Genomic DNA, 15,058 nt, shown 5'->3' on the forward strand with positions numbered 1-15,058 from the left:
CAATAGACCGATAATTTAAAACATAGAAGGTAAGTGGTTTATTTGAAATTAAAGAGGAGGTTCTTATTGTTTAGGCAATTATACTAATCTTTCCTGAAGTTTGAAAAACTTATATACAGGTCATATGAATTTTTAAATTAACAAATATTTATAATATAGTATATTATTAGAGCATCTTCACTGTGTAAATATGATATGTCATAATGGATTTACACAAAAAAAAAAAAAAAAATGGATTATTTCTTTTTATATGACGGCTTTGGTTTTTAGGCCAGCGCGTCTTGTGATGAACCGAACGTAGATCCAATAACGAATCCAGAATGCGGAAGCAAGAAATAAGACAACGGTCTCATAAGGAATAACACACCTCTAAGACAGTTTGATAACCTTCCATGAGGTCGTGGAACTCAATGAGAACTGGCGCGGAAGTAAAAGATCGGAAATATGACAAATAAGCCCTCAGGGGCAAAATAGTCATTTTACATAGAAATGACGTCCCTAGAATATATATCATTCCCAAGACACATCCATAACTTCCCGTGAAGTCACGGAACTCAAAAGAAAGTAGCGGAAGCGAATTACAAGAAAACCGGACAAAAATAGCCCCAAAGGCAAAATGGTCATTTCTAAAAATATAGATTCGAGTGCTACCGAGCACACTAATGGAAAGACAATGAAAGATTAATCAAGATGGACTCAAGAATCGCATGATTCGGAGTCCGGACAAAGGAGAAACGACAAAACAACGAAAAACGGACATACAAAGCAAAAAGGGTAAACTGGTAATTATCTAGGAAGATCCAGGTGCAACCGAGCACACCGTTGAAAAGACAGCAAAAAACATAGTCAAGTTCAAAAAAAATTTTACTCGATCTGGAGTCCGAACGAGGGAGAAAGGTCAAAAACAAAAAGAGGGTCATGACAGCTACAGTGTTGCTGACCCATTGCTGCTGCAACTGAGAGTAAAAACAGGCATCTAAACGGACTTTTTTGGAAAAACTCAAAGAAGAAACCCCCCCTAAAATCAAGTTTTCTATCCGGCAACAAGGACGGAAATAAATAAAAAAAATACATTGTAAAATGCCCAGAATGCCCCCAAGAAAATCAGGTCAAGAGGGTAAAAATCCTTCCAAGCTGCTGCCCAAGGAAAGGAAATGGGGCTTCGGGAGGTTTTTAAATTGCCTAAATTGAAAATGCAATCTTAAAATGTACCCACAAGACCCCCAGAAGTTTCGGATCGGTCATCACAATTTTCAAAAAAAAGTTGATGAATAGTACCAAGTACACTTGTATTACAGATCAGCAAAAACCTGGTAGCAAGGATTTTTCGGAAAAAAATGGGTTTTTGAGGGCCAAGATGATATTTTCTGGAAAAACATAAAGAAAAAACCCCCTCCGAAATCGAGTTTTCTACCCGATAATGAGGGCGAAAATGAAAAAAATACATTATGAAATACCCAAAATGCCCCTGGAACAAAATAAGGTAAAAACTCAAAAAAAAATGTAACCTTAAGTTTTTGTTTCATCAAGAAGGATATTATGTGCCAAAGTGAACATGCAAGCATAATACGATAAAGTAGACGTACTACAATGGCCTCCGGCCTTATGTCATATTGTATGTAAAATATGACCCTTCAATGCATGAAATCTCCTAACTTCCACAAGCAACAATGAAGTTAAAAATTTGCATACATATCACATAAGTGTCTTTGGCCCTTGCCTCATTACATACAAGTCAAATACATTGCACAGAGTGTACTTATGTACACATTACATAAATTGAATTAAATACACACATTTTGACAAATAAGGTTATAAGTGGCATTTCAAACCAACATTTACAAAAATTAAAACATTCAAGTCTACAATCATCCAAGCAATGATGAATATCACGAACCAAGTCTTCGTACCTGAACAAAACCCCCAGTAATTTCGGGGTGAGTAAACAAGTTTACTCGTAGGAAATGAGCATGCATAGACTCGATTTCTTCACAGATTTTTACATTTACTTTGAAACAATTCAAAAAGATTATGCCACCTAACGTCTGTGTTAAAGTGAGACTCAGGGAGCGTCCTAAACTACCTTATATCATTCCTAGCATATATCATGTCATACATGCAATTCAAACAACGTAGAAGTATGTTAAACGAAACAACAAGATATAAATTCTCAAAGCCATCAACTTGCAATGAAGAACGAAATCAAACAAAATGGATACTTGAACGTCACGCCAGATCAGACCGACACCATAGTTATTTTAGGGTTATTAGCCCACAAGTAACCTCCCTATGTGCGCACTAGACTTATAGAAGGACAATCCCCCGTACTAGAACCATGTCCTAGCCTTAGTCAAACAACGACATTCCCAAGTTTTCAAAATCAACAAGTTGTGCAACAACATATATATCAACACGTATATACAAGATAATCAACTATCTACCATGTACAACCAAATTTGGAAACACATACAATACATTCTTTAAGTCCACAACTACTATGGCATGAAAGATGTCAAATACAAAATGTGGAACTTATTACACAAGACAATGATATATTCAATAAGGAAAACATATTCTCATGAATATAAATATAACAACTATATTATCCAATGCTCAAAATGTAACCAAGTGAATATACAACAAGTCCAAGTCCATGATTTAAACATAGAAATAACTTCCAAAACACAATTAAATCTATGGAGCAATTAAATAGAATTAATTAAATAAAAATAATTAAATTCTCTATATTCCAAATCAATTTCAAATGGCTTCAAATTAATACATGTCAAAGATCATATCGTGGTCATTACATATATTATATCAATACTTTAATTTAAGCCATGAGTAGAAAAACATAATTTAATTAAATACAAATAATTAAATTATCTAGATTTCAACATTCATCCAAATATTCCAAATTTAATATATGTTAAACAACATGTCAAGATAATCACTAATATCAACTCAAAAGTTTAATTACATCATTGGAATAGTTGAATAGAATTTAATTAAATAAAAATAATTAAATCTCTAGATTTCAAGACATCTTCAAATCCTTCCAATTTAATATATAATAAAGATTAAATCATGATAATCACTAATATCAAGTCAAAACTTAATTACATCAATGGAATAATTAAATAAAATTTAATTACATAAAATTTAAATAAATCTCTAGATTTCAAAATAATTCCAAAATTTCTCAAATTAATATATAACATAGATTAAGACAAGGCCTAATCAAATATCAAGTCTTTAATTAATTCTTCATCATATACAACCATGTGAATTAATTTTTAACTAATGAATAATTAAATTAAATCATAGATTTCATACAAAACATGGTATACACATAAAAAATAAAAATAAAAAATAAAAAATAAAAAATCATTCCCTACCTCACTAGAGAAGTGTCTCTCTAGAATCCAAGGCAAATCAACACAAAATGGCAAACTCTTCAAGGGTTATGTAGAGGAGGATGAGGGGAACAAAAAATATTTCAAACTTTATGGTCTAAGGGGAGTGGAGAGGCCTCAAAAATCACTTTCAAAGCCTAAGCATTAAGCTTCTCTAATGGTGGCTAGGTTTTGTGGTGAGGAAGATGATGATACAATATGATAAAGTGTGAGTGGAGGAAATATAAATTCTCCACTCACTATGTGATCCTACACCATAGTCAACACACACAAGTCTTGGTCAATTGTACAATAACCCTTCTTTAAAACCATAACCCAAAGTGGCCCAAAAATAATTGCAAGACTTAATTTGGAGCATACACTTATCATTTATTCAAGCCAACAAGTGGTCCAATTCTAGGCCAACAAATAGGTGAATCTCCACCCTCCATGTGTCAAGAGATTAAGCTTCCAAGTGGTTCCACCAAAATATCAACAAGTGGTTCCATAGGAGTGTGACACTTGTCACACTTTTCAAAAATTGCAAAAAGATCCTTTTTGAAAATATCTTCCAAATTTAATTGCAAAAAGGTCCTTAAGATGAAAAATAATTATTTTTCATAATTACTCTGAAGCCCCAAAAATTTAAAAAAATTACCAAAAGTTATGCATCCATATCATTTACAAGAAAAGTAAACATTTAGCATAGTTTTATACAAAAGTAAAAATGTAGATATCATAGAAATTAAATATCATGAATGCATACAAAGCCGGAGTCAAATCCAAGGGCAAAAAGTGAGGTTATGCAACGAAAAAGGAAATCGAGAAAAGACAAAAAAATGAATAGTGACGAAAAATGTAAAATGTAGAAATGACTCGGTCCTTAAAGGAAGTTGTCAATCTTAAGAAAAGAGTCTCAGAAACCATTTTCGAGCACTTGATATGACACTAAGTGATGGGAAACCAAACACAGAAAAGAAAAGATAACGGAAAAAATTTATCTGTAAAATTTGAGTAAAAAGAAAAAGGAATGAAAATGACCGGGTCATTACATTTTATCTTTAGCGGTTGTTTTATACTTTTTGTGTAAAAATATATCTCCCAATAACAATCAACCAGTGTTATGCCTAGACCCCACGTAATTTTTACAAACCTACTTAATATAAGGTTGATGAAAAGAAATATGCTGATGCATGTGACTATGTAAAAAAGTTGTGTAAAATACACAATAATTTTACACATTGGTGATGTTGCAATGTATGAGATAAAAAAAATTTACATATCATACGTGACAGTTTATAAGATACTCTTATATACAAACATTACTAAATGAAACATGTAAAGTCATTTCACAGTTGTCCACGAACAAGTTTAGGAAAAGTCAAGATAATAATGTAATTATTGTCCAAACCAACCACCAAATGTAATCAAGGTTCTATTTGTTTTGTCATAAAATATTGTCTTCATAAAAAAATTTATGTAGAAATTTGTACATGTAACATGTATTTCTTTTTATTTTTTTGGTATTTTTCAAAAATACATTTAAATAGATAAAATAAAAATAAAAATAAACAAATCAACAATCCTCCATAATTTCATGATATTTAAAAATTGAAATGACCACATTCATCATTAATCACCAAGAATCTTGTGGCTCAATGGTATGAAATGAATTTGTAAATAGGGTGTGTGTTTCTTTTCACAAAAAAAAAAAAAAAAAAAATAAATAGATAAATCATTCATATAAACACTAGTGGCCGGTCCAATCTCAACGCTGCGTAAGAATGAGAACACTAGTGGCCCAATATCACCCAGGTAAAAGAAAAAGAACGGGAACAAATGGATGGGCCTGCACATTGATTCCGGGCCTTAAGTCTGGTTCTGTGGTTCATTACATTCGAAAACCATTTTATCAACAAATGTACCAAGCTATTATTTTTATTATTATTTTTACTGAAATTTTTTTTATTTATTTATTTTTCAAGAAACTCACGCACACCGTTCACGCACCTAATTTGTTCCTTTGGAGATTCGAAGTGTAACCATTCACTTGGTCCAAGGCCCTTGGTTAAAAAAAATTTATTCAATTAACCTTAAGTTTAATATATAAACATATTTAATTCTTTAATTGTAGATTTGTAACACAACACACATATCCGTTTATTGTTTTTGCGTCAGACTCGCATAAGAATAGAATTTGTGTCCCAAAACAAATCTCTAATTCAAAAACTTAAGTTAATAGGTGGTATTAATACCCAACTCATTTATAACTATTTTATTTTTCACCTACATTTAAATTCGATATGATACATTTTTAATATTTTCTTTCATTCGAACTCGTAACGTCTTGTTACGATCGAATTACTCTATCTATCTGGACTGGCACATTTGGACGCATTCGAGATAGACACTTAATATGACATTGAATTAAAAACTGGAACTAAGATACCAATTATAAGAAATTGGGTGCTTCTTGATCTAACCCATTGAACAATAACTAAGAAATAGACAAGAAAAAAATTTTGGTGATAAGGCAAGCCCTTGGTACCTTTATACCCCTATTAGTTAATATACCAATTTCACACATTTATAAATAAATGAATACCGAACTCATTTATACCAATTTCACACATTTATCATACTTCAATATAATACACCGAACTCATATTTATGCACATCTTACTTTTCATCCAACGTCGTCAATATTGGCCACCTCTAACATCCAGCTCTAATAATCAAAATGGTACTGTATTTTTAAATCCACCTTCTCCTCAGCCCCAATTTCGCCAATTGCGTCCCATTATTAAAGTCTAGAGATTAATCTCGAACCTCATCAAACATCAACAATTCAAGGTATCATCTATATATATAATTTGTAAAATTGGAATTATTTTGTTTGTATTTATATATGTATATATACTGATGCCAGTGCGATTCGAACTTGTTCAGCTTTCAAAAACGATGGTGCTCACAAGCTTCGACGGTACTGGGGTCGGATTTGGTATGCATTTTTTTATTTCCTCCATATGCTAGGTTTAGCGACATCTACATTTCACCCTATAATGTGTATTTTGAATTGTCTGTGGATCCTATTCAGGTTTTGGAGTTGGTTGCGGTTTCGGCGTAGGATGGGGTTTCGGAGGTTTGTCTTCCATAATTTTCCTCTGCATCTTTTTCATTCTATACCATCTTGCTTGAAATTTCAGATTTTTATCACTATTGGGTTGATTATTATTGTTTATTAATTGTGACCTGTGGGATTCATAGTGAGTTGATTTTTTGTTCTTGATGGGTTCAGTTGTGGGTCAAGTTAGTAACTTGAAGGCATTTCTTTGGTTTATATTGACAAATCTTAATACAACTTTTTTGGATCACCCTGGGATGATGCTGGGAAGGAAGAACTTGTAGATAAGCTGCATTTAATTGAAGGGTGTTGAGGGAGTTGTCTAGAAAGATAGTGCGCATGTTATATATATATATATATATATATATATATATATATTTTTTTTTTTTTGTTTTTCAGAAATTGATTGTGTTGTATTGCAGTAGCAGATTAACTGCGCTCTTGTTTAGTACTCATGTTCTGCTGAAGAGGAAACTATAAATAAAATTAAGAAAGTTTTCTCAATTATGACCTACCCAACAAAAGAAAGAGTTTTCTCAGAAGCACCTTTCATTGTGATGATCCATGACTGAGATTGGTGATCCTGGTAGATATATATATTTTTTCTTAATTTATTGATTTTTGAAAGGTGCTCATAAAGACACCCGTGTCGAATTTGGTATTTAATTCTAGATCCAAAAAAATGAACCCTTAAAGAAAAAGAAAGAATATTCCTAAATCCATATTGATCTCCTATTTTTGTCTTTTTTTTGCAGAACTAAAAAAATTCTCCCTCGAAATCAAGACGAATGCTTAGACTATTGTTCTTGTTATACTAGACATATCACATGCTCCAATAATCCAAAAGACAAGGCTAAGTCTTCTTATATGTGCATCTGTGATATTTATATTAAAGGGAGCCTTTTGGTGTTATCCTTAATCTTTAAAAACAACCTTTTGTTGTCCATTGGTCATGGATGATGATATTAGTATTTGTTTCATTTATTTAGTGAATCTGTTTGATCTTCCCTTGCAGAATTGAAAACTTGGTGTTCTAATATATTGGTGCCATTGTCTTGACCCCATTGGTTTGGTGTATTAAAGAGGATTCTTGTGTCTGTAAAAAATAAAAGAGTATCTTATTATCAGGTAAGGTTTCTAACTTTTATTTCTTAGGTGGTAACAAAGAAAGAATTACTGATATGTTGAAAGATTAAAGGGCTTTTGTGGCATCCTTTTCTATCTAACTCCATCCACACTGTTTTAGATCCTCCAAATGAAAAGGATTTTGCGCTTCAATAGCTCTTCAAGAAATATGACACATGGGTGTGAATTTAACATTGTTAAATGATTATTATCTAACCCTTGAACCACATTACACCTGCAATATGATAAGATTGACCAAGAATCTTAGTTTCAATGTATGGTTGAAACTAAGATTCAAATCCCATTTTGTAGATGAATCTGTGTGTGTGTGTGCAGGTGCCAAGAGCTGATGAGTTTGAGCTTTAGATGGTATATGCTTAGAAGGATTAACTTTTTGGAGCACATGAATTAGAGAAATAACAGAACTCTGTCAAAAGTAGACTGGACTGGAACCTGACCGATAACATCACATATCTTCTGATCTTCGCTAGATGCTTGTTGTCTGATCAGAGTGTGGAGGAATGAAGTGGTAATGAATTAGGAAAAAGTTTTAATACTCCGGTAAAAACCTTCTTCTTCTTTTTTCCTAGTTGGGAAACTGACACACACGGCCTCCACTGAGGTTCGAACCTCTAACCTCCCATTGGAAAGTAAAAACCTTCTTTGTACAGATGTACTGGTTTGAATGACTCCGAGACTCAAGCAAGAGTAACAGAAAGTTATGTTGTACAGTCTTGGATATGTGTATCGAGTGCAGATATGTGTCCAAGTGTCAAACATATCATTTATGGACACTACTAAATATTCATATTATTTATTTTATTTTATTTTATATTATAGAGTATGAAATTTTTTGTGTGTCACATATATATTATACAATACTCAATATAGGTATTTTACTCATTTTGAGGTAATAATACCAAAGGGCCTCTAGCCCAATGGTATGATCTCTCCTCCTCAAAGTGGGAGGTTGAGAGTTCAAGTCCCACTATGGACAATGTTTTGAATAAGGTGTGTGTGTTTGCTTTAATTTCCCAATATATATATATATATATATATATATATATATATATGTATGTATGTATGTCTAAATTTGAATAATTGGATATGCTTTCTGGGTGCAGGTTCAACCAAATGGGTTGCGGTGAAAAAACCAATTGTGTTCGACACATATTCCAAATTTCCAACTCCATGTCTAAGTACTGTGTATCCAAGCCGGGTACTTCATGTACTTTTGAAAAGTCCATATAACCTATGTTACATGGACCCTTTAAAAGTAGATTAAGTACTATTGTCAGACACACAGTACTCGTACATGCGGGTGTGATATTGGTCGACACTATTGTTTGAGGATTTAACACGTCTATGCATGGTTACGTATCCGACAGGACCGACACACGTACCCCAATCCGTGTAACATAGACAGAGGGGTTGCAATGGTGTTATGCCTTTTGTTTTCTTCTTTTTTAATAGTAATTTGATGTTTTCTCACGTCTAAGCATTTAGTTTTTTTTTTTTTTTTTTTTTTTTGCTTTCACATGCCTGCAAAATAAGGCAATTTACCCGTTTGAACTTTTGAACTTTTAAATAGTTCAATAGCACCAGTAGCATATATATAATTGATTTTAATACAAAATTTCGACTGGCATTCTGATCACTACTCTTAATTTGTATTACTCCAATTATTGTCCTGCAGTATAGCTGATCCAATTATTAGAAGTTTTTACCTGGATATGCGTGTCATGCCTATTCTTTTTACTAATAAAATAGGACCTTTTTTTTTTTATATGAAGAACAAAAGCATAAACTCTTTACCTTTCTACCATATAAGGTACTTGATGTTTCATTCCTTGTGATGCTATTAATGGTTTCTTATGTAGTTCTGCTTGATGTTATTTTATACTCCTTGTGATGCAATTAGTGGTTTCTTCAGTAGTTTTGTGTCCTCTGGTTAGGTTTCTGTTTCTGTACTGGTACAAGTGTTGTGGACCGAAAGTTGGAAATATTTTCTATTTGAATCAAACAATTAAGTTTATAAAACTTTCAAAAGCCTGCACCTTGATAAAAAATAACAAAATATGTTAAGACCTTGTTAAGAACTTGCATTGTATTAGTACTAAAAAGTTCTTATTTCAAATCCAGCTGACTCATTTAATTGAAGGTGGAGGCTGTGGAATTGGGCTAGGCCTTGGATGGGACTCTGGCACAGCATTTGGTAGTCAATATCGGTCCGATAGATTCACATTCCAAGGCATGGAATTTAAAAGGAAAGGTCAAGGTGAAGGTAGAGAGTCGGGTATCTCAAAAAGCTCTCCCAATCTTCATGCTTCTCAGTAGTTTCTACTTGGACCTTCTCTCCTCTTTGCAAGCTTGCAATGCATTTCGACCGTGTGAGTTAGACATAAGTGCAGTGGTTGGTGCCTTCTCTGTTTGATACGTAAGGTACGCTAACTATTTGTCGAAGGAAACCTTGAGCCTCCAATGCAAGTCTAATATAGTTTCACAAAATTTCCATTTCAATAATTATGAGGTAATTTTCCTGTATATTAAAAAATAGAAATCGGTATTTGAGGTTCAAAGGAAATGGATTCCTTCCTCCACAGACAATATTGCATTCAGTTCGAATGTAAAGAAACCAACTTCCTTTTGTCCCATACTTATTTCTTTAGCAAATCCTTCTCATCCAAGAAAGCAGCCCATTTTGTTCCCTTAATTGTTGATTCCTTTGGCACATACACAAACACACATCATAATATGTCACCAGCTATTCATGTTTCACACCAAGAAGTGACTTATAAGCAAAAAGTGGGTTGAAGATGACATAAAGCTGACACATTTGCTTATGTGACAGCACATGATTGGCCCAGGACCATGTAATAATTTCTCCCATCTTACACCAACCCACACCTCATCTTATTGAAAGAAACCAACCTCCTTTCGTCCCTTAGTTACTTGTTCCTTTAGCAAGTCCTTCTTACCCTAGAAAGCAGCAGATTTTGTTCCCTTATTTGCTGATTCCTTTGGCCTAACATGTATACTTATCTTGTGTGAGAAGGACTTAGTTAATGTCGGTGGAGGTTAGATAAGACAAAAGATTAAGAGAGTGTATAGAGATTATAGAGAGATGGGACTTGGGGGTGGAATCGGGTGAATTTGGGCGAAAGTTAACCGTGGGCACACGTTAACCAAACGTGATACGCATTTCCATTTTGCCATACTGGCTTTCAGCAGTACCGTAGTAGTAATAAAAGTCTAAAAACACAAATAACTCTATAGTATCTTGTACATTAACTAGTTTAAGTATATTGCATTTACTGTCATCAGTGAAAGTAGCGTACAAGACATCAAGGACTAGTCAGTATAATAACTTACCCAAAAAAATTTGATCGGCATAATAGCTAATCATTAGGTTACTAAAAAAACTCATTTGTACACTAGATATTAGGTTAGCATACTAGTCATTGGTTAGTCACATTAGGTTAGTATACTAGACTTACTAATCATTGGGCTAGTCCCATGGTAGTGAATATATAAAGCCTTCGGTAAGAAACCCAAAAAAACTCGTACATGCTCATATACATGTTTTACACACCCACAATACGCACTTATACACACTTTTTACGAAGAAAAAAAAACTCAATACACACCCCCACGTGAAAACTACTGTAGATTTTATCAAAAAGCCATGCACCAGTGTTTTATTAAGTTTGCCAGGTAGTACAGTGGTCTCACTGAGAATGAGACAACTGCCAATATTAGCTTAGGGAACGAAACTCAGCCTCATTGCTCTAGAAGCTGAAAAGATCACAGGTTGAGGATTAATGATTGTTTCTGCAATATTAAGTTTTGAAAATCTAGCAGTTAATGTAGTGGATTATTGGCTACATAGAGAAGAAGGGTGTCGTGATCTTACCTATGACATTATTTATGTTTTATCGGCTTTTGTACAATACTATGTGCTATTATACTGTGGAGGGGAGTGAAGGGGTCATTTTCCACTTTCACTAATGTAGGTTTCAGAGTATCATCACTTTCTCATAATGAATTACTTTATAATTGGTACCCTTATAAATTATGAGAAAGTGGTGATACTATGAAGCTTACGTAAGTGAAGGTGAAAACTGACTCTTTTTTTTTATTTTTTTAGGTTTGGGGAGTTAGGCGCTTTGCCAACTAGGCTACTTGATAATGCCCATAGGGGTCTAGTTAATGCAAAAAAATTTTTGGCTCATACAACTTATTTTTTTGCTTTCTCAAGGGCAAAAAAAAATACCATCGCATTTGTTTACAATAACAAATGAGCATATCTTTGCAGGACATAGGATATGAATTTTGTTTGTAAGAGTCAACTCAGACTTGATATGTTTTGTATTCGGATTTACTTGAATATGTTTTAGAGCTGCTCTTTTTTACATCTTATTTGAGATTTGAATTAACCCTAGTATGCAAAGGAAAGGTACCAATTAGCCTACAAGTTTTAGGTAGTTGTATTAGAACCCAGTTGTATAAGGACTTGCGGGGCATAGCTAAGGAAAAACTACTGCAACTTAACAACAAAATAGTATTCTTTTAACTAACTTGGCCAAATATTTGGCTAAGTTATTTATATTATTATTTTTAATTTTGATAGTTGTAAGGTGAATAGTTACAAATATGATGAAATTTCCAGAGTTGTTCCAAAATTCAAAAAGATGTACAAAACTATAATGCAAGTTCAACTATGAGAAGGAATGTTAGCAGCCTAACCTAAACATCCACCAAATCAGAAATATGTACCTTCCAAACAAAGCCATGGAAAGGTGGGGGTGTCACATGTCTTCCTTTACTGTATAGTCCACAGTAACACCCTCATCCCTCATCAAAATGGTGATATATACATATATATAAATAAGTATATTATAGGGTAAAGTGCCAAAAAAAAAAAAAAAAAAAGTTATATAAAACATGTGCAAAAAGCAACCCTACTATTTAAAGTGTGCATATAAATTCTTATACTTTGAAAATTTGTAACAAATTGCCCCCTGATTGTCAGTTTTGACCAATTTTATTTGTAAAATCCCAAAATACCCTTAAGGGCATTTGGTATTTAGTCTTCAATTTAAACTTGTTTTTATTTATTTGTCTTGAGGACTCTTGGGGTATTTCAGTCTTCAAATTGAAGAATTGTCTTTATTTGTTCAATTTGGAAAATGTAGGGGGCCAAGTTGCTTGGTCAATTAACCCATCTTTTAACTCAACTGAAAATCAAATGGTGGTAGCTAGCTAGCTAGCCAGCGTGCTCAACAACTCACCCACCTTCCCCAAATCTCTTCATCCCCCTATTATATATATATATATATATATCACTCTATCACCAATTTTATAAATCCAAACTCTCTCTCTCTCTCTCTCAGACAAAATGAACAAGCAAAGAGTCTTCACCCTTTCACAGGTTGCGCAGCACAAGTCCACTAAAGATTGTTGGCTCATCATCAATGGCAGAGTAACCCCAATACCCTCTCCCTCTCTCTCTCTCTCTCTATACACACACACACATGACACATGCATTTGAGTGAATACAGATGATTTGGTGTCAGTTACATGAATCTTGTTTCGTGGTTCTATTCTATGCAGAGTATTTATGGATGTGAATGATATGTTTCTATGCATGCATATAGGTATTGGACGTGACGAAGTTTTTGGAAGAACACCCGGGAGGGGACGACGTTTTGCTTGAGGTTGCCGGGAAAGACGCCACCAAGGAGTTTAAGAACATCGGACACAGCCAGGCTGCCCAGAATCTGCTTCTGAAATACCAGGTGGGATATCTCCAAGGCCACAACATCCAGGAAGCTGACAGTGACTCCAAGAACAGCATTGCTTCTTACAAGGAGTCCAAAGGCAAAGAAATGAGTGCTTTTGTGATCAAGGATGATGCTGTGCCCAAATATGTGACCTTTGCTGAGTATTTTGTGCCACTTTTGGTGGCCACCTCCTTCTTCGGCTACCGGTACCTCATCGGAGCAGCCCAGTTCAGCTCTTAGAAGATCTTGGAATGTTTTCTGGATTTTAATTAATATCCCTATCATAGGATCTTGTTTGATCAATCTGAAGATATGTTTGTGTTACTGTTTTTATGATGGTATGTTAAGCTTATATTTCATCATAATTTAATGGTTTCAATATCATATTTCCATTTTGGAATTAATATAAAAAAGGCAAAATATATATAATATAATATAATATAAAACAAGTATAGTCCAAATGGAGAAAAAATATTTGTGAAATTCATAATATTGATGTGGTAGTATTATCGATGTTCCATCAATCTATTCATTGTATTACTTATTTTGCATTTATAATTAAACATTGCACGGGCTTGAATTATAAAAAAGTACCACGAACTTGAATTATAAAAAAGTACGCAATGGCCCAAAAGATCCGGACATCATTTAAAACATACCACGGACTAAGTTTTTTTATGTTTCATTGACTTTTTGCATAATAAATCGATATAGAAATTCATCATGTAAAATGGATCAATTTGAAAAAATCTTATTTACTGTGCCCAAATATGTGACCTTTGCTGAGTATTTTGTGCCACTTATGGTGGCCACCTCCTTCTTCGGCTACGGGTACCTTACCGGAGCAGCCCAATTCAGCTCTTAGAAGATCATGGAATGTTTTCTGGATTTTAATTAATATCACTGTCATATGATCTTGTTTGATCAATTTAAAGATAGGTTTGTGTTACTACTTTTATGGTGGTATGTTAAGTTATATTTAATCATACTTTCATGGTTGCAATGTCATATTCCCATTTTGGAGCATATATATATTACCTTTAAAAATAACAACAAGAGCATGAGAGTTTTGAAAGGTAATTATGTCATTTTCCAAAACAAATAAAGTCCAAATGGAGAAAAAAATAATTGTGAAATTCATAGTATTGATGTCGTAGTATTTTCGATGTTCCATCAATCTATTGATTGTATTACTTATTTTGCATTTATAATTAACAACCTAATATTTAACAATTGTGAGAGGCATCAATTCATTAATTATTAGTTAATCTTTGTTTTAAATTCACATTAACAACAGATCTAAAAGTTATTGAAAATTAAGTAATAATTATTACTTATCCATAATAAAACTAAATTGATTTGTTATTTCAAAAACTATTAGCTATTTAAATATCAAATCATTAAATTTTAATTATTAAAGGGTTAACACTAAACTTGTTGACACTAATAAATAATAAAATATTGAGGCTGGATTTTTTCTCCTGAAAATATGGGAAATTATTGGGCTTGACCATTACAGGTGCCTGACACAGACTTTTACTCACCTATTTACCATTTTGTCATTCGTATCTTTCAACTCTGATCGGCAAACGGAACTATTTTCTCAAAATTTGTACGTGCGCGTTTAATTC

General features: G+C 33.2%; 2 protein-coding genes across 2 annotated transcripts; both read left to right on the top strand.

The window, feature by feature from the left end:
- The first annotated feature begins 6,032 nt into the window (after window positions 1-6,032).
- LOC132277622 (protein TRIGALACTOSYLDIACYLGLYCEROL 5, chloroplastic-like) lies at window positions 6,033-10,086 on the top strand. Its single transcript, XM_059779461.1, has 6 exons — window positions 6,033-6,248; window positions 6,345-6,396; window positions 6,493-6,537; window positions 7,275-7,309; window positions 7,579-7,647; window positions 9,787-10,086. Exons 2-6 carry the CDS (start codon window positions 6,357-6,359, stop codon window positions 9,979-9,981), a joined length of 384 nt encoding a protein of 127 aa, XP_059635444.1. The 5' UTR covers window positions 6,033-6,248; window positions 6,345-6,356; the 3' UTR covers window positions 9,982-10,086.
- Window positions 10,087-12,979: 2,893 nt separating this feature from the next.
- On the top strand, window positions 12,980-13,817 carry LOC132276977 (cytochrome b5-like). The gene is made up of 2 exons (XM_059778651.1): window positions 12,980-13,126; window positions 13,302-13,817. The coding sequence occupies exons 1-2, from the start codon at window positions 13,043-13,045 to the stop codon at window positions 13,665-13,667; spliced, it is 450 nt and encodes a 149-aa protein (XP_059634634.1). The 5' UTR covers window positions 12,980-13,042; the 3' UTR covers window positions 13,668-13,817.
- The last annotated feature ends 1,241 nt before the right edge of the window (window positions 13,818-15,058 follow it).

Source organism: Cornus florida, unplaced genomic scaffold (genome assembly GCF_030987335.1).
Source record: "Cornus florida cultivar Cherokee Brave unplaced genomic scaffold, ASM3098733v1 CherokeeBrave_3.0.0_Hap2_Chr10, whole genome shotgun sequence".
NCBI lineage: Eukaryota > Viridiplantae > Streptophyta > Magnoliopsida > Cornales > Cornaceae > Cornus > Cornus florida.